At 37.8% G+C, this 22956-nt stretch overlaps 1 protein-coding gene and 1 long non-coding RNA gene across 4 annotated transcripts in view; both read right to left on the bottom strand.

Annotated features, from left to right (window-relative positions):
- Positions 1-22956, bottom strand: part of LOC120793475 (anoctamin-1-like) — a 122052-nt gene that overhangs the window by 25754 nt on the left and 73342 nt on the right. For all 3 annotated transcript variants that reach the window (XM_040133595.1, XM_040133596.1, XM_040133597.1), the window contains 4 exons: positions 13677-13777; positions 11534-11676; positions 8567-8719; positions 8283-8335 (listed from right to left, as the gene is read on the bottom strand). In XM_040133595.1, the coding sequence (XP_039989529.1) occupies positions 8283-8335; positions 8567-8719; positions 11534-11676; positions 13677-13777 (450 nt within the window). The remainder of the gene's footprint in view (positions 1-8282; positions 8336-8566; positions 8720-11533; positions 11677-13676; positions 13778-22956) is intronic.
- LOC120793476 lies at positions 135-4968 on the bottom strand. Its single transcript, XR_005707991.1, has 4 exons — positions 4150-4968; positions 1713-1755; positions 805-870; positions 135-561 (listed from the first exon to the last, which is right to left on the bottom strand). It is a non-coding gene; the product is annotated as an uncharacterized LOC120793476 (long non-coding RNA).

Here is a 22956-nt window from a genome sequence, read left to right as displayed (position 1 = left end):
TACAAAAGTAGACACCAGCACTGGTTCTAAAAAAATTTTTATTTAATGTATTCAGATGTAAATTTACAATATTAACCAATTATTTACATACTGTTCTTCCTCCCAGGAGGAATTGAACTGAAAAGTCCCTAACAAGTAGAATATCATTTTTACCGTTCCTTTAAACAAGCTTTAAACAAACTTAAACGAACTCTATTTAAATTGTCTCTACTGAAATTTGCCATTAGACATTCTGGCAATGTGAACACAGAGTACGGCCAGCTTTGAGAAGGAAAAGTAGATTCACAACAATGGACACTTTTCACAGATGTATCATAGCAAGATAAACACAGTTGTAGCTACAAAAGAAAAGAAAAAAAAAAGCTGTTTGTACACCAAAATCAAACCAACCATCCAATAATTATATGAACTACAGCTGCGTTTACCCTGTTATGACATGTCTAAGGGTCAGGGGTGTATTTTCCCTCAATGTTCTCCATTTTATTAAATAAAGGATTGATTGAAGATGATGATGATGTTGACATGTCTTTAGAAGAGTATATTCCCATCTCAGTTTGCCAACTCAGAGGAAAGAAGGCAAAAGTAAAGGTTACTCAGTTTTTTTGTTCCTGTTTTTTTTTTTTTTTTTAAACGCCAGTAGTGGGGAATTTCTTACAAATGTATTTTAATGACATCATTAAATTACTTTAAAAAATCATACCTAATACTACATATATTAATTACAATGTAAAGCTTAGAAATAGTGGTTCAAATTGACTAATATCTGACTAATATCTTGTCTTATATACTTCAGTTGATACTTACTAGTGATGTACTTGTCTCTCTGTTGGTTGCCTGTTCTTCCCCATAAACCTTGTTACAATGCTTGATCTAAAAATGTAAGCAAGTTTCTTATCACAATTATCGGTGTTTGAAAATGGAATGTAAAAATTACTCAGAAAGAAACAGGCAGCTACGCATGCATAGCAGGTTTGGGCCAAATATAACATCTCTCTAACATCTCTCCAAGTCAATCACAAACCATATCATATATTTCTGTGTAGTCCAACAAAAATTTTGTAAAACAAACAAAAAAAATTCAATTTTTATTTGCATTTATGGACATGACAATGACTTGTCCAGATCATATTTTATTCACGACTATCAGCTTCATAATTTTATCATCCACGTACACTGAGTATTTTATCAAGTCCATTTAAATTCAGCTATCAATTGGGCATATATTGAAGTTTAAAACAGTCAAAGTTGAAGGTTTTTACCCAGAATTCATATTACAGTGGCCATTGGATTGCAGAGCTACTTCCTGGATAATTTTGTGGGAATTACCAGCCGACTTACATTACTGTGCACCCCCATTGTGTTACAAATCCTAAATGCATGTTGTATTTGAAAGGAGAGGTTTAAAACTTGTTTTGATTTGGCACCACTGGACTCATTGTAGAGCTGTGTCAGGATGTGTCGCTATGTCCTTAAACTAAAGAACAGCATTGATGAGTAAGATATTGTCTGAAGGGTTTGCGCCAGACTAATGCTTCTGTGCAGACTTTGCATGTTCTGCCCGTGTTCACATGTTTCCTCCAACAAAAAGGTAAATGTCAATTCTTGGGAAAATGAATAAAATTAACATGTGCCGATGAACTGGCAATAATATGGCCGCTAGTGTACACGGTATCCATTCACTTTCTTTATTTTGGAATGACATGAATACTCACTGCCCCTGAGGATCTTGTGGTAAAAACGTCATTCCCAAAACATCTGGATCATGAAGGGAAAACACACACACACAGACAGGAACACACAAAAAACAATATTAACTATTCGCTTACTGACAGAGAAGTAGGCTTGCAAAATATTACTCAACAGCTCCACACAAAACATTCTCGTTACAATTTATGGGTAAGCCCTGCAACATCATTCATAGTAGATCCACAAATGCTGGTTGAATTATCGGCTCTATTGTCAGGTACGTCAGTTCCGGGTCTGTTAAAACATACTGTAATGTAGGTGCCAGAGCTCTGGATATTGCAGAAAAGTTTCCATCTTATCTTTAAAAAGCACTCTACTGTGAGCAACTCATCATTCATGCTGGAACCCAGGGATATCCTATCACGGCAATCTAAACTGCTGAAGGCTGACTTTGATAATGTTTTTATATGTTATTCTTACATCCCATGCTGGTCAGGTTTTCATTTCTGGTCCCACTCCTCCATCACTGCATTGAGCATTTCAGTAGGCTGCTGAGTATTCACACTTGGTTGTTCTCAGTCTGTGCCAAGTTCGACGTGGGCTATATTGACAGCTTTAATCTCTTCTGGAATCATGATGAAAAATTTTGCAAAAGACGGTCTGCACCTCAGTGCACAAGGGTCACGTGTGCGGACAAACAACTTTCTTTAAAATCCTTACACACGTTTGTCCCCTCGTGCGACAGTAAGTGACATCATCAAGCCAACAAACTAGCAGTGGACAGGCCTGCCTGTACATTTGATCCCACTAGCTTTAACAGCCCAGATCTACCTATTTTAAAAAGAAAAACAACTTGCATGTCGGTCCTTATCTGTACATCGGCCTGCTATTCCTGTTACGATTTCAGAAAGTTCAGGAAACATAAATATTTCTAAAGCTAATCTAGATGACCTCACCCCTCTCATGCTCAATCATACTACCTCACACTCCAAGCCTACTTCACATGCTCTTAATTTTGCCTCACTGATTGCCCGTCCCCTGGCCAGTAAGTCATCTATGGTAAGAAACTTATTGAGGGTAATGACCTAGATGCTCTTTTCATTACTGAAACATGGCCAGTGTTGGAAGAAGTATTCAGATCCTTTACTTAGGTCAAAGTATCAATACAGCAATGTAAAATTACTCCATTACAAGTAAAAGTCCTGCATGAAAAATCCTACCTACAGTAGTTAATTAAAAGTAAAAGTACATAAGTATTAAGAAGCAAAATGTAGTTAAAGTATTAAAGTAAAAGCACTGCTTTGGTCCTTCTGACTGATATTATATACAACATCATTAGATGATTAATACTGAAGCATCAATGTGTAAGCAGCATTGTGCTGTTGTAGCTGCTGGAGGTGGAGCTAGTTTGAACTACTTTATATACAGGGTCACCATATAACTTTGAGGGGTCGTGAGATGATTAATGGGAGAGGAAAGAAGAAAAAAAAAAGTTCTGATACAAAAAAATCTGTTTTCAGTTTTTGGACTTTTCCTCTAATCTTTGATTTTTGGTAAGATATTGGATCATTTCAACATGGATTGAAATGAAACCATGTGAGAAGTTCAGAGGGAAAAATCAGTACTTGGTGGAGCTGTTAGCAACTCATAGACATCTGAAACAGATCCAAACTATACACTGCTTTTTGTAAGATGTCAGAGGCCAAGAAGGCTGAAAACCACTGGTTTAATCTTTAACAATGTGTTGTATTTTAAAAGCTTATTGTATTAGCTATTGTGAAAACCCTTCATCTTAAAAATAACTAGTAACTTAAGCTGTCAAATAAATATAGTGGAGTAGAAAGTACAATGTTTCCCTTTGAAATGTAGTGGCCCTGCAGTGGCCTTGCACACTGCAGGGCAAACAAGTTGGAGCAGTAGCAGCCGTGTTTTCCAACTCTTTAAACTGTCTTCAGGTCTCACTTGGAGAGTACCACAGCTTTGACCATCTTGCTGTCGATCTACAGTATGACATGTCAGTTCTACTTCTGATAATGTACTGTACCACCAAATACAACTCTGATCTTACAAGCTATTTTGCAGATCTACTATCAAATACAGATAGTATGGACTACACCAAAGTATTTATTTCTGGTTATTTCAACATTCACAACGATAATTCCACAGCGCCTGCCGCAGTCAGTTTTAATGACATATTGCAGTTGTTTGACCTGACCCAACATGTTGGGGATCCAACTCATCAGTACGAACACATACTTGACCTTATCATTTCCATGGGTAGTAATATCAGATTAAGTGCTGTCAATGATGTTGCACTGTCGGACCATTACTGTGTTTTCTTCAGCGAACTCTTAGCTGCTGATCAACCTATCAACAGTGGACATGTCAAGAACCTCTGTAAAACATCACTGCTGTCTTTTCAGACTCACTTTCTTAGAGCAAAGTCCTCCTTGTTGCCTTTACCTGAGAGCAGCAGTTGTGATGACCTGGGAATGATGAGTGGAATTACAAGCTGGCTGGCGTCAACAGTCCAGACGAAGTGATGGCTGAGTGGGAGACTTCTACTCTTCTATAGTCCAAAGAGCGTTTCCTTGTCCTCTCTGTCTAATGAGTGTACATGACAGTTTTCTCAGTCACGTTACTCATTCCAAAGCACCTTTACGTATCATGCTAAGTTCGTTTGCGCTCTAAACTAGCTGGAAACATTAACACATGCTAGTTACACACAGTAACATTAGCTGAAACTACTCTGAAACGTTGCTCAGATTGCTAGTGCACTAATTGCGATTAGCATCTCACTTTAACACACTACATATTGATGAAGCAGTGCAAAAATACACACACAGAAGTATTTACCTTCTGCATGTTGCCATATGTCCGCTACCCACTGGTAAAACTCTTATTGGGCATAATTACTCTCAGGCAGCTTTTACAACCGTCACAGGGCTCGTCCGTTTTCTCGTCTCACTAGCCCGTGGCTTCACTCTGCGGGGACGAATTTACATCATGCCCCTTTTTTCTTTTCGATTGCGCTAAGTAGTTGGTAACAATCTTTGCAATTACCAAAATGTCAAGATGGACGACCCCTGGGATTAGGTTGTGAGCTAACCATGCTACTCTAATGTGTACAGTAAAAAAAATATTTATAATTTTAATGAACTTTATTAACCCAATGACCAAGATTTGTTGTTCGACCTATAGAATTATTTAATCCCCTATGAACCATATTAAACTCTATTGACTGATTTTAATGTAATACATTTAAAACATTTAAACATTTCAATTGATTCATTCATCTCTATTTATTTGTATATTTATTTTTTAAATGAAATATTTATAAATTAAGGGCATGAACACAAAACACAACGTTACATTAGGTTGTTACAGAAAATAACGGAAAATGTTTTCTTACCTGATATCGCCGATTTTTCTGCAGGATATAAATTCACTTAACTTTACTTAGGTGACCAAACAGATGCCGTTTGACCCATCCTCTGTATCCATATTCCAGATTTTTGTTCTCCGTTGACATTCCACAACTCAAATTCACTCAAAATAATTTGGCAGGCAGATGTAAAATAATCCAGGTAATAACCATTACTAGTAGACCGACCGAGTAGCAGTGTGGATGCCCAGCAGCAGCAAACCCAAACAGACGTATTTTCAAACTAGAAAATACAGTGTGAGGCACGCACAGTTGTCATTGGCCAGTTTCCTGGATAACAGTCAGATTAACCAATCATGCTCAAAGCAACACAGTGAGACAGCCAATACAAATTATTTCATTTTTGGTAACATAGCAACTATGTACACTGGACTGACCACATTGAAAATATTTTCACATTCACCTGGAAATAATCAGAAAGTTTGCAGATTCAGAAACATTTAAAGTTATGTCATGTACAATGAAGATGAAATATTTAACATTCTACACTATTTCTAGGTCAGTAATCAAATTTAAGCAAGTTTGTGGCATTGACGAATTTAACTCCTTTGTATAAAAGGTCAGATATTTCTGAGTTTTATACCTTTCACTGACGCATGCATTCAGATGAGACTCAGGTGGATTCAATCTACTCATCAGAGGCTTGTTCAAGTAACTCAACTTGCAGCCACTGTTAACCTGTAATAAATAAGGCTGTGCCTCAAGTTTCCAGCAGATCATTGCTTACTAAGTAGCACTGTGATAGTGGGCAAAATGGCATTAGAAATAAGTCAAAGTGTCAGTAGTCAAATTGTTTTACTTAGCAAAAATGGGCTTTGTTAGCATCAAATCATGGCCAGACTAAGATCAGACGCTCAATACATCAAGCTTTGTTCCCTGAGAGATAGAGAGGCAAATTAATCACAGAAACAGAATTTGTTAAATAAAAAAAAACGCAAGACTCCTATCTGCAAAAGTAGTGTCAAAAGAAGGCTGTCTTGTACGTCTTTGAGGACAAATAGCAGTTTCTAAACAACTTCCCAGGAGGGGAAACAAGGCCAGATGCTTGGGGTGGACTAAGAAATACCAGTATTTCACAGTGGATGACTGAAAAAAGTCCTATTTACTGATTAATCCAAGATCGAGATTCATGGCAGTAACAGAAGGATGTGTGTAAGGGGACGAACAGGAGAGAGAATGGTACCGCAGTGTATCAAACCGCAGTGAAACATGGAGGTAGGAATATTCAAGTCTGGGGGTGTTTTGCCACCGAACTGACTACACCCTAACCAAGGAGAAGTGCCTCTCCATTCTTCAGAGACATGTGATACACTGGATTGCATCTTTGTGGAGAAGGATTCATACTGCAGCAGCACACACCTCAAAGCTGTGCAAGAACTACTTGAAGACCAAAGACTACCAAGAAATCTGTGCTGTCATGGACGTTCCTCATCAGTCACCTGACCTCAACCCCACTAAACATTTATAGGGGCACTTGAAGACTGAAGAAGCAAAGCATTCGTGACATCAGAAGAAGCTCTTTGGAGAATTGTCAGATCATGCTGGGATAACCTGGGTCATCAGGTTTTGCACAAACTTGTGGAGTCCATGCCAGCTTGAGTGCATGCTGTCATTAAAGCATATGGGGGACATACCGAATACTAAGATATTCTGAAGTTCCTGTTTATTTTTCAGAGATTCAACTTTTCCCTCAAATTGCTAAGCTGATATTTTCAGGGAAACACACTAAATTGCTTTGGATTTTAATGTTATGTGTTATACCCAGTCTACTGCATACTGTAAAGTAGTGAACTGAGGTGTACCTAGTGTCTGTTGTATTGTAGTACAAACTGTTTTGTGTATGTAAGGTTACTGTACTGTCTTTGAGTAAGAGCTTATTACACAGAATTGCGCTACTCTCTAGTCTTATTCTACATATATCATGTAACTGTATTATCAGTTTACTCTTTAAGGGATTGTGCTTCTCTTGGAGCAGATATAGTATACTATACGCATTTATCATTTCAGCAAAATGTTAGCGTACTGTATGTTCAGTAATGCTGTCTTGAGGACAGTGCGCTTGAGGTAGCTGTTATCGTAACATCAGCCTATTGTACGCAGGGCAGTGCTGCTTTTGGGGCACAAACTGTGTGATGTAAATAGAAATCCATTACAGACAAATGATGTAAATGAAAGACTTAAACTTCCCTGCAGGAATAGTGAGGTGGGGGCTATTCTCGCATTGGCCCTTTGAACACAAGGAAAAGCTGTAGTGGTAACCTTGAGTAACAACCTGTTCAATTCAACGTTGTGGAACTCAGGAGTACTGTGCTGCTTTGGCATTTCATGCTAATGCATGTAGCATGATTTACAGTAAATGTGTGTGGAGTAGTGACATTCTTATGGCAGACAGTGTCCTAAAGGCTGGTAAACATTAGCAGTGTAATCTGTACTAAGTAATGTGGTTCTCAAGGCACAAATTTTGTACTTTTGGTATACAGTATGTCATATCAGTCCATTTAATTAAGGGTGATGTTTCTATTCTTTTAAAATACTTTTCAGCTTATTCCATTTACAGCTGTTACTCTTGGGGCAAGATGTGCAGTACACATAACATGCTGGTCTAGCATCAGCCTATTGTATTAAAAAAAGCTCAGAACACTTCACTGGGAAAAGCATAATGTATTTAACGAGATATTAGTCCTCCTGCCCATGGGGCAGACACACTATATTGTGCTATAAGCATCTGTCATTTCTTGTGAACAAGTACATGATCCACTGTGGCAGGACACTTGTTTTTAGGTCACTTGTTTGTAGGACACTTCCTCAAGCATCTAATCTCTCAAATGTCTTTAAGCTATATCATGACTAAAATCGCAAAAACCCACTCCCCTTCCCTTTTCTAGAGAACTGTGTAGACAATATTGCAAAGTTTCAAATTAAACATTTCATTATGGCTCTTAAGTTAAATTGTTGACATTGAGCATTCTGGATGTTAGAGGATATTCACATCCGTATTTGGTTAACAACATGGGATTCATTGCCCTTTTTGCGTGCATGTCATTGCATAATTTCAAACCCAGTGTCTTGGCGCACAGAGCCAAATCAAAGTCAGAATATCTACATATACTGTATGCATTAGCATAAATTAATACATTCAAGTGTTACTTACATTAATGATGACAGCCACTTTTGCTACCCCTCTTAGTAAGTTGTACCATATACCTGTAGACATAACAATATGTATCAATTACTAGATTTTAGAGATAAGACTTATTTCTTTTTCCTACAGTGAAAGAAAAATATTTCCTTGCAGCTTGTCAGTAGTCAGGAACATGTTTGCAGGACAACAGCAACAACATTCCACCAAGATCTCACTGTATTCCTTTAGTATCCAGTATGTTCATGCATTTTATGCCTTTTCAAAAGAGATACAGTACGTTGAATGTAACCTACCAATGTCTTTGGCTCTTGCTGCCACTGGTCTTCGCAACTCAGTCACAAATTTCTTGGCATCTAGTCGTATTTCAATGATGTTGTTGAGCAGAGCAAAGAGCGGAGCCAGGGGGAAGGATGCCACGAACAACGTAACAAAACCAAACTGGATAACTGGACACAGAGGAAGACAGAAAGCTATATTAGAAAGTTATCACTTCTAACTGTCAGCCTCATATCTGTCATTAAATCCAGCTGAGGCTGATGCAACTAAAGCCCTATACAATATATGAACATTATATCACAATACAATTTCATAAGTAGTAAGGTGCATTTTACTAGAAACTATTCTTTCCCAGTTAAGAACTGTGGCCACTGTACGAACGATACATACACACAAGAAACTAGAATTTAAACTAGAATTTATGAAAAGAGAATCTGCCGTGAGAATGTGTGCACCTTGAGATGAAATATAGGGCGTTAGAATTCTTTGGACAAATCATTTTATTTCCGTGTAAATTTTTTATTTTTTATTTATTTATTTATTTTTTCCAAAATCACTTGTCTTTCCAAAGCTTAATAATGATGATTTCGATATCAGTGCTGATAATGGTTTATAGGTACATGTCATGAATAAGTGGTACGGGTGCTATAACTACCCACAGCCATGTGGTTAGGCAGACTGACAGGTGCTCTGAGATTTATTGAACAACTTCTCTGATGTGGGCCAATTAGTAAAATTTCACCTCTTCTTTGCTGATCTTTAATTGGTAGTCTGATGACTGGTGGAGAAGGCAGGAGTATTGACATGCAAAAAGGTATGTCCTATCCCTAGCGCATGTGTGCCCGCTTCCACAAAGATTTAAATTTAAAAAACAGAACAATGTGTATACACAGTTTTATAATTCTAGCATAAAGGATCTGTATACATATTTCTGTAATTGTTCACATGTAGACTTTCAGTCATGAATCTAAACATATATTATGGTTTTAGGATTTTTTTTTTTAAATTAACCTACCCTTTGGTAACACGGATATGCTGATGCCTTCCAGATGTCAGTGATAACTCCTGACCTTTTCAAATACCTCACAGCAGTGAGTGTGACAGCGGTCTTCAGTGATGGGTAGTGACAGGAGCATGAACATCCTTGTGAGACACCTTTATCAACCATTATTTGAAACTATCAGCAATGCTAGTCTGCACTATACCAGAAAGATCTGATCTGAACAAGCTGTAAGAAGAGTAATTAAAAAGTAGACCACAACATATTTAATAAAATATTATAATTAACAGTATCAAAAGCCTTAGGCAGATCTACAAAGAGTGCAGCATAATGTTACTTTTTATCAATTGAGTAAACAATGTCCACAACAGCAGTTGCAGCAATTATTGTACCATGAGCAGATTTAAATCCTCACTGCTGTGGCTGAAGGATATTAAGTTTATGAGTGAGTTAGGTATTAAGTAATGTCTACATATTGTATTCAGCAGGATTTATTTTTTAGCTGTGTTTCCTCATAAATCTAGTGTTTGGACCCAGTCATGACTGCTTTGCAAAAACTGTGTTCTGTGTTTTCTTTGTTTTTGTTTTTCCTGCTTTGCCCACCAATATCCTGGCACAAATTACAAATAATTGCCGTACACATTTGAACCTTGAATTTTTAAAGAAATGATGGGATACAGCCAGCAGAGTGCTTGAGAGACACGCACCACAGCAACAACAATAACAATGGAAGCGTCCTTCGACAAAGGCATGAAGGTGGATTTATACTTGATGCTGAGGAGTTAACAGGAGTCCTATCATAGACACCTACAGTGCCTTGCTTAAGTATTCAAGCCCCTTGGTGTCTTTCTTGTTTTGTTGCATTATAACCTGAAATTAAAACTGATTTTTATTTGGAATCTCTAATGGAACTAACAGAATAGTCCAAATTGTTGAAGTGAAATGAAAAAAAAAACCTTGTTAAAAAAAAAAATAATTAAAAACTGAAAAGTTGTGATTGCATATGTATTAACCCCCTTTCCTATTAAACCCCAAAATCTGGTTCCCCATCTGGTCCAACCTGTGTGCAATCAAAGTGTCACATGATCTGTCACACGATGTTGGTGTAAACGCACCTGTTCTGAAAGGGCCCTAAGTCTGCAACACCCTAAAGCAAATGACCTGAAACCAGCAAAGCTCAAGAACATGGCAAGGAGGACAGTAATCCGAGATTCAACAAAGACACCAAATATAACACTGAAAGAGATGCAAAGATCCACAACGGAGATGTTGTTTTTTTCCATGGCACCACTTTAGGAGCGGGGCTTTATGGAGGAGTGGCCAGAAAAAAGCCACTGCTTAAAAAATAAGAAAATACGTTTGGAGTTCAACAAACAGGATGTGTCAGACTCCCCAAATACATGGAAGAAGGTTCTCTGGTCAGATGAGACTAAAATTGGACTTTTTGGCCATCGTGAGAAACGCAATGTGTGGTATAAACCCAACACTTCCCATCATCCCATGAACACCATTCCCACAGTGAAGCATCATGCTGTGGGGATGCTTTTCAGTGCCAGGGACTGGAAAACTGGTCAGGACTTAAGGAAAGATTGATGCCACTAAATACAGGGCAGTTCTTTAGGAAAACCTGTTTCAGTCTGCCAGAGATTTCAGACTGGGATGGAGGTTAACCTTCCAGCAGGACAATGACCCTAAAATTACTGCTAAAACCATACTGGAGTGGTGTATATTTCCACAAGGCAATGTGATTCTTAGGCTTTGATTCTTAGTTCACTATGGGATCTCTCCTGTTTCCAGCACCAAACAACACTAGACGGATATATTGCACATGATCTGGCTCATATCACTATGACACTGCCAAATGCACAAAGATGCAAGCACTGTCTTGAGGACCTCAAAACCTTGAACAATGAAGTTAATATGATCTGATGAATGAGTGTGTGTGTGTATGTGTGTGTGTAGGGATATCATCTGTGGTACTGACTCATTTCCATATATTCAGGTGTTAACCCAGCAAATGGTTCCAGAAAGTGGTCAGTTTCATATCTCTGCAGCTTCTTCTGTCTCTCTTCTTCTTGAAAAGCACCTTGCTTTGACCGAATGTAGCGAATCAGCTTCTTCAGCTTGCTGAGGAATATGCACACCCACACATGCACACGTACACAAACACAAACACACACACACACACACACACACACACACACACACACACACACACACACACACACACACACACACACACACACACACACACACAAACACATACAAGAAATGTGAACACACAAGCATGCAAACATTCTCTTACTTCTAGTGGTATGCAGCTATGCTGACATGCTAATGCTGGACAGGTACATACTGTGTACACAGTGGCCTCAGAAAGTATTCAGACCCCTTCACTTTTTGTACACTTTATTGTGTTGTAGATTCAATTTTGAATGGATAAAATCAATCCACACTCTATAACCCATAATGATAAAGTGAAAAAACTTTTTTAGAAATTTTTGCAAATTTATTAAAAATATAAAACTGAAATCTCCTACTTAAAAAAGTATTCAGATCCTTAATTCAGTATTTTGTTGAAGCCCCTTTTGCAGCAATTTTGGCTTCAGGTCTTCCTGGGTGAGACTCTACGAGCTTTGCACAGTTTAATTTGGCCAGTTTATCCCATTCTTCCTGGCAGATCCTCTCAAGCTCCGTCAAATTGGATGCAAAGTGTCTGTGAACTGCCATCTTCAGGTCTCTCCACAGATGCTTTATTGGGTCTAAGTCTGGGCTTTGGCTGGGCCCCTCAAAGACAGTCAGAGACTTGTCCTGTAGGCACACCAGCATTGTCTTGGCTGTATGCTTTGGGTCAATGTTGTGTTAAAAGGTGAACCGTTGCCTCGGTCCCAGGACATGTGCACTCTGCAGCAGGTTTTCTTCAAGAACCTTTCTGTATTTGGCTGCATTCATCCGTCCCTCAATTCCATCTAGTCTCCCAGTCCCTCCCTCTCCCATGCAGTTAGCGTTACCGTTGGGTTCTTGGTCACCACCCTGACCAAGGCCCTTCTTCCCCATATGATCAGTTCACAATTATTGAAGCCACTGTGCTCCTGGGAACACTCAAAGCTTTAGAAATGGTTTTATGATCTATGCTTTGCCACAGATTTATCATAGAGGTCTAAAGAGAGTTCCTTGGACTTCATGGTTTGGTTTTTGTCCTGACATGCAGTGTGTATTGCGGGACCTTACTGTATATACACAAGTGTGTGCTTTTCTAAACTATGTCCAATCAATTCAATTTGCCACAGGTGGAGTTTGTAACTTGTTTTCATTTCATTATGGATTATTGAGTGTAGATTGGTGGGTAAAAAGAGCATTTTTATCCATTTAAAATCAAATCTATAACACAAACGGGTCTGAATACTTTCTGAAGCCACTGTAGTTTTGGAATTAATTTAGTTTCGTTCTGTTTATTATTTTGCTGATTCCAACTGTTGAGTTCATAATAGGGTAAATAAATACTTGGAGGGCTGGATCTTATTAATTGGATGTTCATTGCAGCTTGATTTTTGTGTTATGCAAGGGTTCCCCCTTAAGTGAGCATAATAATATTTACTTTTTTTTGTAGGCATGGTAACCTACTCTAAACATGTATGAAATGTCTATCCTCTGTTTTTCAAATCAGACATGCTGGTTGCTGTTTTACCAGTTTACAAATTTAGGACACCAGAGACAGAGAAAGGGGCAATGATCTCCCCACCAGTTATCACTGGACCAACATGTCATATTTAGGATAATACATGAGCCAGTTCCATTTTATGAAAATTAAATTCTTATGCATTATGTTTTCAAAAGTAATTGCTCTTCCAGAGAGCTGAAGAATAAAAGAGATACTCAGATTAGCCTAGCACGAAGAGCATCTTTTATGTGTAGGCCATCTTTCTGTTCATTATTGCTAAATTGCAATATATAAAAGTGACTGGAATTGCACTAAATTTGAGAAGAAAGAAGCACTGTGCCATGGATGAATGTAAAGCATTTTGCTTTATTTTTGAAGTCTTTGCTTTTAACTTAAAAAGGAACAGTACTTCTTGACAATGTGATGTGTAATGATAAATGATCAATTTAAAGTCATGCATACTTACGGTATTCCAATCTCAAAAAGGTTGTTCTGAATTAGCTGCTTTCCCAACATAGTGATACTCAGCTGGATACACAGTTCCATCAGACAGCCTCCATGAGCACACTGTAAAACAGTGCAAAACTACTTTGAACAAGTAGGCCTAACAAAAAATGACAACATATATGTAAGGGTTTAAAGGCTTGTTGAACAGTATGAATATTAATCACAGCACTGGGATATGTGCTGAGACTTCTTTTTTTCAAATACATTTCTTATTTTATATTATTCAATATTTTATGATTTTATTCTATATTCTATTATTCTTTTCTATAAATACATTTTCTATGTTATTCTATATTTCCTATGTTTCTCAAAATCTCAAGGCAGTAGGACGTGTCTGTTGCAATTAATGATGAACGCACTTTCCCTCCGATCTATGGAACCTGTTGCTTATTCAATTCTGGTCTTTTCAGGGTCATTTCTGAAGCCTAAAGTATATCTTAAACTTGAACAAATTTTGAGTCTTAATTTAGGCTGTACACTAACTGTCAAACAAAAACTGGTAAGTGAGGTGTAGCCGAGCATATGCAGCAAACAATTAGAATTTCTGCAAACATGCTAACGCTGACCTATGTGGGGCTCTGCTAACGTGGCATGATGCTAACTGTCTTCTATGATTATCTGTTCAGCAGTCCTGGATCTAAAGCGAGCAGTGCTAGAATTAAGCTTTATTCTGTTGAGCTTTGGGGAGCAGTGACAGTTTTCTGCATTTTGTGGAATATTCATCAGTATGCAAGAAAAAAGAAGAAACCACTGCTTGTGAGCCCCACGGACCTTGGGTGGAAAAGAAAAGATGAAGGAAAAACCTTCTGGACCTTTCAGTGAACAATTTAAGGAGCCAAAGTGTTTGCTAATGTCTATGCCTTTTCCCTGCTAATCTCTTTCTCTGGTGTAGGTGAACCGTACTGTTGTGCCAATCAACACACGATAAAACCTATTCGGAGAATGTTATTGGATTGATTAAGGTAAAATCCTATTTAACAATTGTTAGATATTTGATTTTTTTTTTTTTTAGTTTCTCTATGAGTCTGAATTTATTTTTAGACCATTATCTTGCAAGACCTTGAGACATTTTGTAAATATTTAAATACACTTTGTGAAACCAGTTTTGGGGCTGTCTCCTTTCCAAAGAGCTCCATGGTCAAATTTTTCAGCTTAGTTATACTGGTACATACTCTGTTTATTACGGTTATGTTTAAGGCATGAAAAACAAAAATAAGATTTGGATGTAACTGTTTATGTATATGTGGTCTGAGTACCATGATGATTTGTTATTAAGGAACTAATTGTGAAAGAACTCAGTAGATACTTGTCATAATATAAAGATGAGGGACTTCTTTGTAACCTCTCAGTGTGATGTATCACTTGGAAGACGCACAAAATGACTAACTATTGATAAAGAAATTAGTAATTAGTAAGTAATTACTAGTTGTGTGCTGCTAACTCTGGTTCAGAGTTAACCAGAAAGATTTATGAAGAATGTGGTCAATCCATTTCGTAGATACTAATTAACCTCTTACTTATTGAGTCTGTAATATAGTTCTTGCAGTCTGTTCTTTATTAACACATCATTATCTACTATATTGTCCTTAATTATTCATGAATTATTCATAGTTATTCAGGGACTACTTGTTGACATTGTGGTGACAATCAAAATCGTTTTATGATTTGTTTTTTGTTTTTTTAATATAAATTACGCACAAAAAACATGGTGACCTTCGGGTCTTCAATATGTCCAGAAATATGAAGTCAGCTTGAAAAGAATCATTATCTACTCTTGGCAGTATATTTGCTGGTCCCAGACAAATTTCCTCTGAGGAAAATTCTCCACAGGATTCCCAAACTGTAAGTGCATCATACGGTGAGAGCCCTGCATTTAAAGACAATGCCAATGTGATTGGCCTCTTACATGCTCATCTATAATACAAAATAATGTATCCTTTCTGATCCCATCTTATATCCAAGCGCACCCTCGGCTTGCCAGGCGAGACTGGCCACAAAATTACGAAAGTGCATTTGGCACTCCCCCATTGCACTTGACTTCAAAAAATGCATTTGAACCCTGACATACACCACCCTGAACTTTTATCAGTGGGCTACTGATATAGCCTTAAAAAAATTGTTCTCTATTTTATTACATTTCACTTTTCACTGGAGTGTTGGCACATAGACAGGACTATGACAATGAAATTATTATTCAACAGGCAAAAGCATAACATTAATCAATGTGGCCTTTCAAGCACTGTCAAGTTTTTGGCCAAAAACATTACCTTTCATATTATGGGACTGTGGTTATCAAAGGAACACATATTTAAAGAGACCCAACATTCCCCATGAGCAAACAGTTGGCAACAGGGGCAAGAAAGAACTCCCTTTTAACTGGAGGAAACCTTGAGCGGAATGGGGTCAGGTTGGGCAGCCATCTGCCTCGACCATTTGGGTTAAGACAGAGAGAGAGAGAAGGACAGGGGGGGTAGAGACAGAGAGTGAGAGGGAGAGAGATAGGGCAGGAGGAAAGATACCATAGCACAATGCAAGTTCCAATTACAGATGTACACTGATCAACCACACCACAGTTTTACTGATGTGGCTGAATGTTGTATATAATGTCTCTGTGTGTGTGTATGTATATATATATATATATTTGCATGATAAAGTTTGTGTAATCCCTGGTCAAAATTGTTTTACCGTGTATAGTTAAGTGAGTAGAAGATGAACTGATCTCCAAAAGGCATAAAATTAAAGGTGAAACATTCTTATCAACATGCAAGATTAGTGTATTAATTTTGTTTTGTTAAAGGTTAGAGTGAAAAAAAAGGGAAAGGAGCAGCATACAAAAGTTTGGGCACGACAAGAGACTTGAGCTCCCAGACAACTTCTACCAAGGTCTCAGACTTTAATGAGATTGTTAGGGCTATGGCTTGTTCAAAATCATTAGTAATAAGGGCCAGGTGTTGGAAATTTCAAAGCTTTATAACTTTGACTCCTCAAATCTTGTCCCAACAATCAGCAGCTATGGGCTCCTCTCAGCAGCTGCCTAGCACTGTGAAAATTAAAATAATTGATGCCCACAAAGCAGGAGAAGGCTATAGGAAGATAGCAAAGCGTTTTCAGGTAGCAGTTTCTTCAGTTCATAATGTAATTAAGAAATGGCAGTTGACAGTAACGGTGGAGGTCGAGTTGAGGTCTGGAAGACCGAGAAAAATTTCCAAGAAAACTGCTCGTAGGATTGCTACAAAGACTAGCAAAAGGAGTGGTTGTGTGCTGTTCTTCTGCGAAGTGACACTTGCAACTTGCAACTTTATGGAAGAGTCATCAGAAGAAAACGTTCCTGCATCCTCACCATAAAATTGTCAGAAGTTTGCAAAGGAACATCTAAACAAGTCTGATGTATTTTGTAAAATTTGGGAAATACTACCTGTGGACTGATGAAGTTAAAATAGAACTTTTTGGCTGCAATGAGCAAAGGTATGTTTGGAGAAAAAAGGATGCAGAATTTCATGCAAATAACACCTGGCAAAATGGCTCCAGCTCTCCCTGCTTCGTCGGTGCCTTGAGGAATGTGAGTATTAATATGACTGGGGGGAGTGGATTCTTTTGGGCTAACATATTCATCATGACACAGCCAGGTTTCAGTTAGACTACATCAATCAATATGTTAATCTGATTAGATTGTTTATTAGTACAGTTTTAGATGGAAGCGATCTAAGCGTTTGAGAGTCAACATTTAATTATCCTATTTTGTTGTACTTTTGCAGTGGTGGTCTTAATTTTTATTAGGTTTTTATGTATGACTTCCCTTCTGTTTACTTTTGATTTAATTAACATAAGTGGTTGGGGGGCAGACACAGACTATATGGGGTTTTGGTGGGTAACTGAAGCATGTAGGACTGTAACTCTGCCTCCTAATGCATGCAAAAGTTTGGGCACCCCTGTGCAAATTACATATTTTATTTATTTTTGAAGTCAAAAGAAGTCAATCCAATCCCTGCAGCAAACTGTTACTTTTTATTCCTGAACTTAAAAATTTGAAAAAAAAAAAAAAAACCTTACTAAGTCAGTACTTAGCAACCCCCCTTTGGCAGACGCAGCTAAGAGTATTTCTGTTCTTGATTAAGGAATCTTCACCCACTCTTTCTGCAGATCACTTGACGTTCTGAGATATTTTCAGGCTGTCTAGCATATACAGCATGTCTTAGATCTTCCCACAGATTTTCAGTGATGTTCGGGTCAGGGGATTGTGCGAGCCAAGCTTCAGCTTGTGTTTCTTGAAGTAGTTCATGGTGGATTTTGAGGTCTGCTTTGGATCATTATCCTGTTGTAGAAGCCAGCCTATTTTCAGTTTCACTTGCTTCACTGACTACAGGACATTTGCAACCAGAATTTGCTGATATTTAGTGAAATCCATTCTTCCCTCTATAAGTGCAGTGTTTCCTGTGCCACAGGCTGCCACACAACCCCAACCAAGAGTAATATTTCCATGCTTAACAGTTGGCAAGGTTGCCCCTTTTTTTTCTCCAAAAACACCTTTGGTGATTGTGGAGAGAGCTCAATTTTAACTTCAACTATCCACAGTGCTTGTTTCCATTACAACTCTGGCTTATCCAGATGTTTCTTTGCAGACTTCAGACATTGACTTTTGTGATGAGATCATAGGTAACGTATCCTTCTGATGACTCTTCCCTATGTGTTCCTCAACACTCCACAGTGGAATGGTGCCATTTCTTAATGACATGTACTGGAAGTAAAGCTCAGTCAGTTGCTTAGAGGAGCCCGTGGTTGTTGAGTGTTACCAGTTTTGAAGAGTTAGAGAATTTATCAGCTCTGACATTGTCATGAGCTGACAGTTCCTAATGACAATTGTTGACTTGCTTTACACATCCTCATAAGTCAATTAAGTCCTAACAAGTTCTGAAGTTCTGAGTGTTACCAGTAGATTGGTGCCCATACTTTTGCACATGACTAAAATACTGTTTTTTTTCTATTTTTTTAAGTTTGTAAAATAAAAAGTTATAGTGCATTAACATTTGAAGAAAGGATCATTTTAATTTCTGCTTGCTGCAGAGGTTCTATTTACTTTCTTTCTAACCAAAAATCAACAAAATATGTAATTTGCCCAAATGTTTGCACATGATGTGGATGAATATCATTCTATGAAATCAGACCCAAGAGTGCATGGGGGAGGAGACTGTACAGCCATGTAATGCAGTTTTGTTGCCTGTCCATTTGGATTGTATTACACTGTGGATTCATATAGTTACATTATCTCATCTCGTATAAATACAGTAGCTCTATAACCTTACCTCAGCTGTTAGTGAAATGTAACAAAATTAATTTGCGTCCAATCACAGTAATATCCATGCACCTGCAACAGAATCAGCCGTCTGGTCAGCAGCCTAGCTAGCTGACCATAGTTTAATGCTAATGTACAGTGTATACAAACTAATGTCTAAGGTTGACTACATTAGTTGAATTGTGCTAAGAGGACGTAATCAAGTAACAAACTCTCTGATACACTGCGTGACAGGGTATCAGGTGTATCAGGGTATGGTGACAGGGTTTGTGGGTCTTGTTATTGCAACTCCTTAACCACAAAAACAGGAAAACAGACTTCCTAAAGAAATATAATGTCAGCTCTATAACCAGAAGGTCTGAAAGTCCAAGTCTGTGTGAATCCAGAAGCCAAGACGTACAGCAGGCAAGCATCACCTGTCAATCAACAACCACATGGCAGACATCAATAATTAGATGGCATGAATTAACTGATTGAGACCATGATGACTCATGTTAAAAAAAGATTGGTTGAGTATTTCTGGAGAGAAGTTGACACTTTTGCAATGGCAGCCAAATTGTATCCAGGATTTATGGGAGCCAGCATTTAGCTTCTCAGCAAATCATAGTATGATAAAAGACCACTCTACATTCACACATACATTCATTCACACACATTTTCTCTCACATACATGTATTTATATTATTAAATGTATACATCAAATGCATCTATATGGGAATGAATCCATCATTATGTGAGTTAAAATACATGTAAATATGGTAAAAATGTATAATTGTATGAGTTGAAATATATGTATAGGAGAGTTTCATGAATGGTTGTTTAAGGTCATATATTTGTATGAGAATTAAAATGTGTGTAAGATAAAATAATATGAGAATGAAAATATATGTACATGAGAGTAGAATGAAAAAAGAGAAAAAATAGAAGTACTGTATGTGAGAGATCCAGTAAGTATTGTTCCTTGCAGGTAAGGCATCCCATAGTAGCAACCCTTTTACTGTAAAAGATGACTTGACAAAAGTAGTTCTGCATCTTGGAGCTCTGTTACCACTTATTCTCCCCTGGTTATGGCTCATCTGATATTATATTGTTTGATCAATTGGCAGATTATACCTTGGGCAAAGCCGTCAGTGCATTTAAATTTAGTTTTTACACATTTTTTTTTGAATTATCAAAACTCAAAAAATTATAATTTTGTAGAATTTGAAAATTTTGTTTTTTTTATGGTCTCTCATCTATTATCTTTTAGGGTTATATTGCCATTATAGGCTTTATTACTGATCCCCAGAAAATCACATAGTTGATGGTCTTTGACATTTTCCTAATGTATGCATAAAACTTCAGTTGATAATCTTAAATGACACCTAGATATTTAAACTCAGTTACTTCTTCTTTTTTCTTTTCATTAATATGTATTATAAGCCTATCATAGCCTTTTCTGTTTGATGAAAAGCAAACTGAAGCTGTTTTTGTATGGCAATCCTGCTGCCACTGAGAGTTACAGACTTACTGCTAAGTTGTCAACTTCACTGCCCAAGGAGTTTTTGCTGATACATAAATGATCGTGTCTACTGTATACATTTGACACCCAACTTCTTTCAGAAGATTATTTATTTATGAGCAGAAAAACAAAATGGACCAGTATTGAATCTTGGGGTACATTCAGTTTGTGGTTTTGAGATGGTGGGTTTAAACAGTTTTACTGATGTGGCTAAACATTTTAACTGCTGTCAGCTGTACATGTATATTGAGGTTGATTCTCGATATTGGGAATGCCTATACTGTGATAAAAAAAAATTCAAATTCAAGGGTAAGGTTCAAGGTTAACTACTGAGTTATTCCTGAAGCTTTTGGTTATATCGCCCCTTGGCATGTGGGACTTGCTCAGCTGTAATCACGTGACCTACAGAAAGTACAGGTCTTTGGTCACTTGATAACAGTGTATAGAGGGAGAGGAGATCACAACCTCTGTGTTGGTTCAAAGACGGTGTCTGGCATAGGATGTGAATGGCCTTCTTGATCTTTCTCCGGTCATCCATTGACCACTGACCCCTTCCCAATCAGTGCTGTAATCAGTCTGGTGTTGGTCTAATGATATCTGGGTCCACTGCTCTTTCACTCCTCTACTGATGTGGTGTTCACTGTAACTGTTGCTAGTGTAAGCAAATTCTACCCCAGTTTTCCTCCCAGGGTTTCAGTAGCACACTGAAACATGTATTTTACATTTCTTGTTGATTTATAATATCGATGTGTTCAGTTTAATTCATTTGCTTCATATACGTGGTCTGTATCGATTCATATTTTGATTAATACAAGCTTATAATCCAGGTTGAGGTTGGTGAGCTAATTCCCCAGTTGTTTGAGTCCATGTCTGATAACGTTCAGTTTCCTCATCCTGGTAAATAGCACGCTGACATTACAGGATACCAGTTTCTGTGAGGAGCGCGCTTTGAAGTCCTCAATTTTATAGACAAAATCCCCTCTGTTCTTAATATGGTGTTTACTGCATCCTACTAATGGTCCCAAGACACTAACGAAGAATTTGGCTATTTGATAACTGATACGACAAACGCAAATGATAGGTCTAAGTAGTGTCTCAGTTTCATGCACCTTGGGCAATCCATAAAATGTACATCACCAGAGATCATATGAGATGACCTCCCTCTGACTACTCTTTCAAAATTGATCCTAGCTTGGACTTGAATCGTTGTGTGGGATTCAATTTTCTTTTGACATACGTGGTAGAGGAGCATTTGTGCTTTCATTTTGTGTGGAGTTGTATCCATCACTGCAGTCACTCTCTTTTTATCTGCTAGTAGAAAGGTGATGAAGTCATTTTTCCACAGCTCCGTCACGATCCTACTTCATCTGCTTTGTTTTTACTTCCCATGTGCTTGCATAGGTTGTTTGGCTGTTATGATCTCATGCACTACAACCTTTTTTTGATGCGACAGCAAAGTTCAACCCCTTATAAATACCTAAGATTTGGCTTTCATCAAGTCCCAACTGTGTTGAATTTGTGTTGGGTCTCCTGGTATTGCCTTTGTTTAATACATAGCTGTTCAAACTTTGTGACTTATTTACAATTTGCTCCCTGGAATGCTTCTCCTGCATCCGGCCAGGTGATGTAAAAGCATGATGCCTATCTTCAACAACATAAGGTGCTATAGTTCAAAACGAAACTTGCTCATCTAACTTCAAGCAGCTTGTACTCTGTCCTCCTTACATTTGTCTACTTTTTTCCTTTTGATTTATGATTTGAATTTACACTTGCAGGTGTAAGTCATTTGCATATGCAATGGATGTTAAACAGTCTGTGTGCTGTTTTGTCAGTGTTTTCCTCCCCTTTCCTGGGAACTTGGACATTCTCACATCATGTTGAGATGGCCTTCTTCAGCCGGTGGAACATGCTCAGGACAGGACTTAAGTCCAGTGACAACAGGTGGTCCTGTAGTTAGGTCGTGTTACATGATCATACCAGAGCAAGATCCACGTGCTTAAGAGGGCTGTGGGATACGGCTGAAAGTTCCAGGAATAGCTAAGTAACTAAACCTGGAGGTTAGAAGTTTTATCACAGTATTCCAAATATGATATAAATCAGCTCACAGCTTCTTGATTATCAAAGTTTTTTTCTTTGTCTGATACTAATACTAAGACTAATACTGCTACCACTACTTTATCTTGAGCAAAACATCTTGGGCATTGTTATTTTGTTGTCTAATGGTTTCCATAAAGTGACTCATCCTCCAATAATTCTGAGCTATTGTTTACACTCAATGAGCACCTTCTTAAGAACACCTGTACACCTGCTTATTCAAGGAAATATCCAATCAGCCAATCATGTGGCAGCAGTGCGGTGCATAAAATCATGCAAATACAGGTCAGGAGCTTCAGTTAATGTTCACATCAAACATCAAAATGAGGAAAAAATGTGATCAAAGTGACTTTG

Source organism: Xiphias gladius, chromosome 8 (genome assembly GCF_016859285.1).
Source record: "Xiphias gladius isolate SHS-SW01 ecotype Sanya breed wild chromosome 8, ASM1685928v1, whole genome shotgun sequence".
NCBI lineage: Eukaryota > Metazoa > Chordata > Actinopteri > Istiophoriformes > Xiphiidae > Xiphias > Xiphias gladius.
This window is presented reverse-complemented; position numbering and strand designations above follow the sequence as displayed.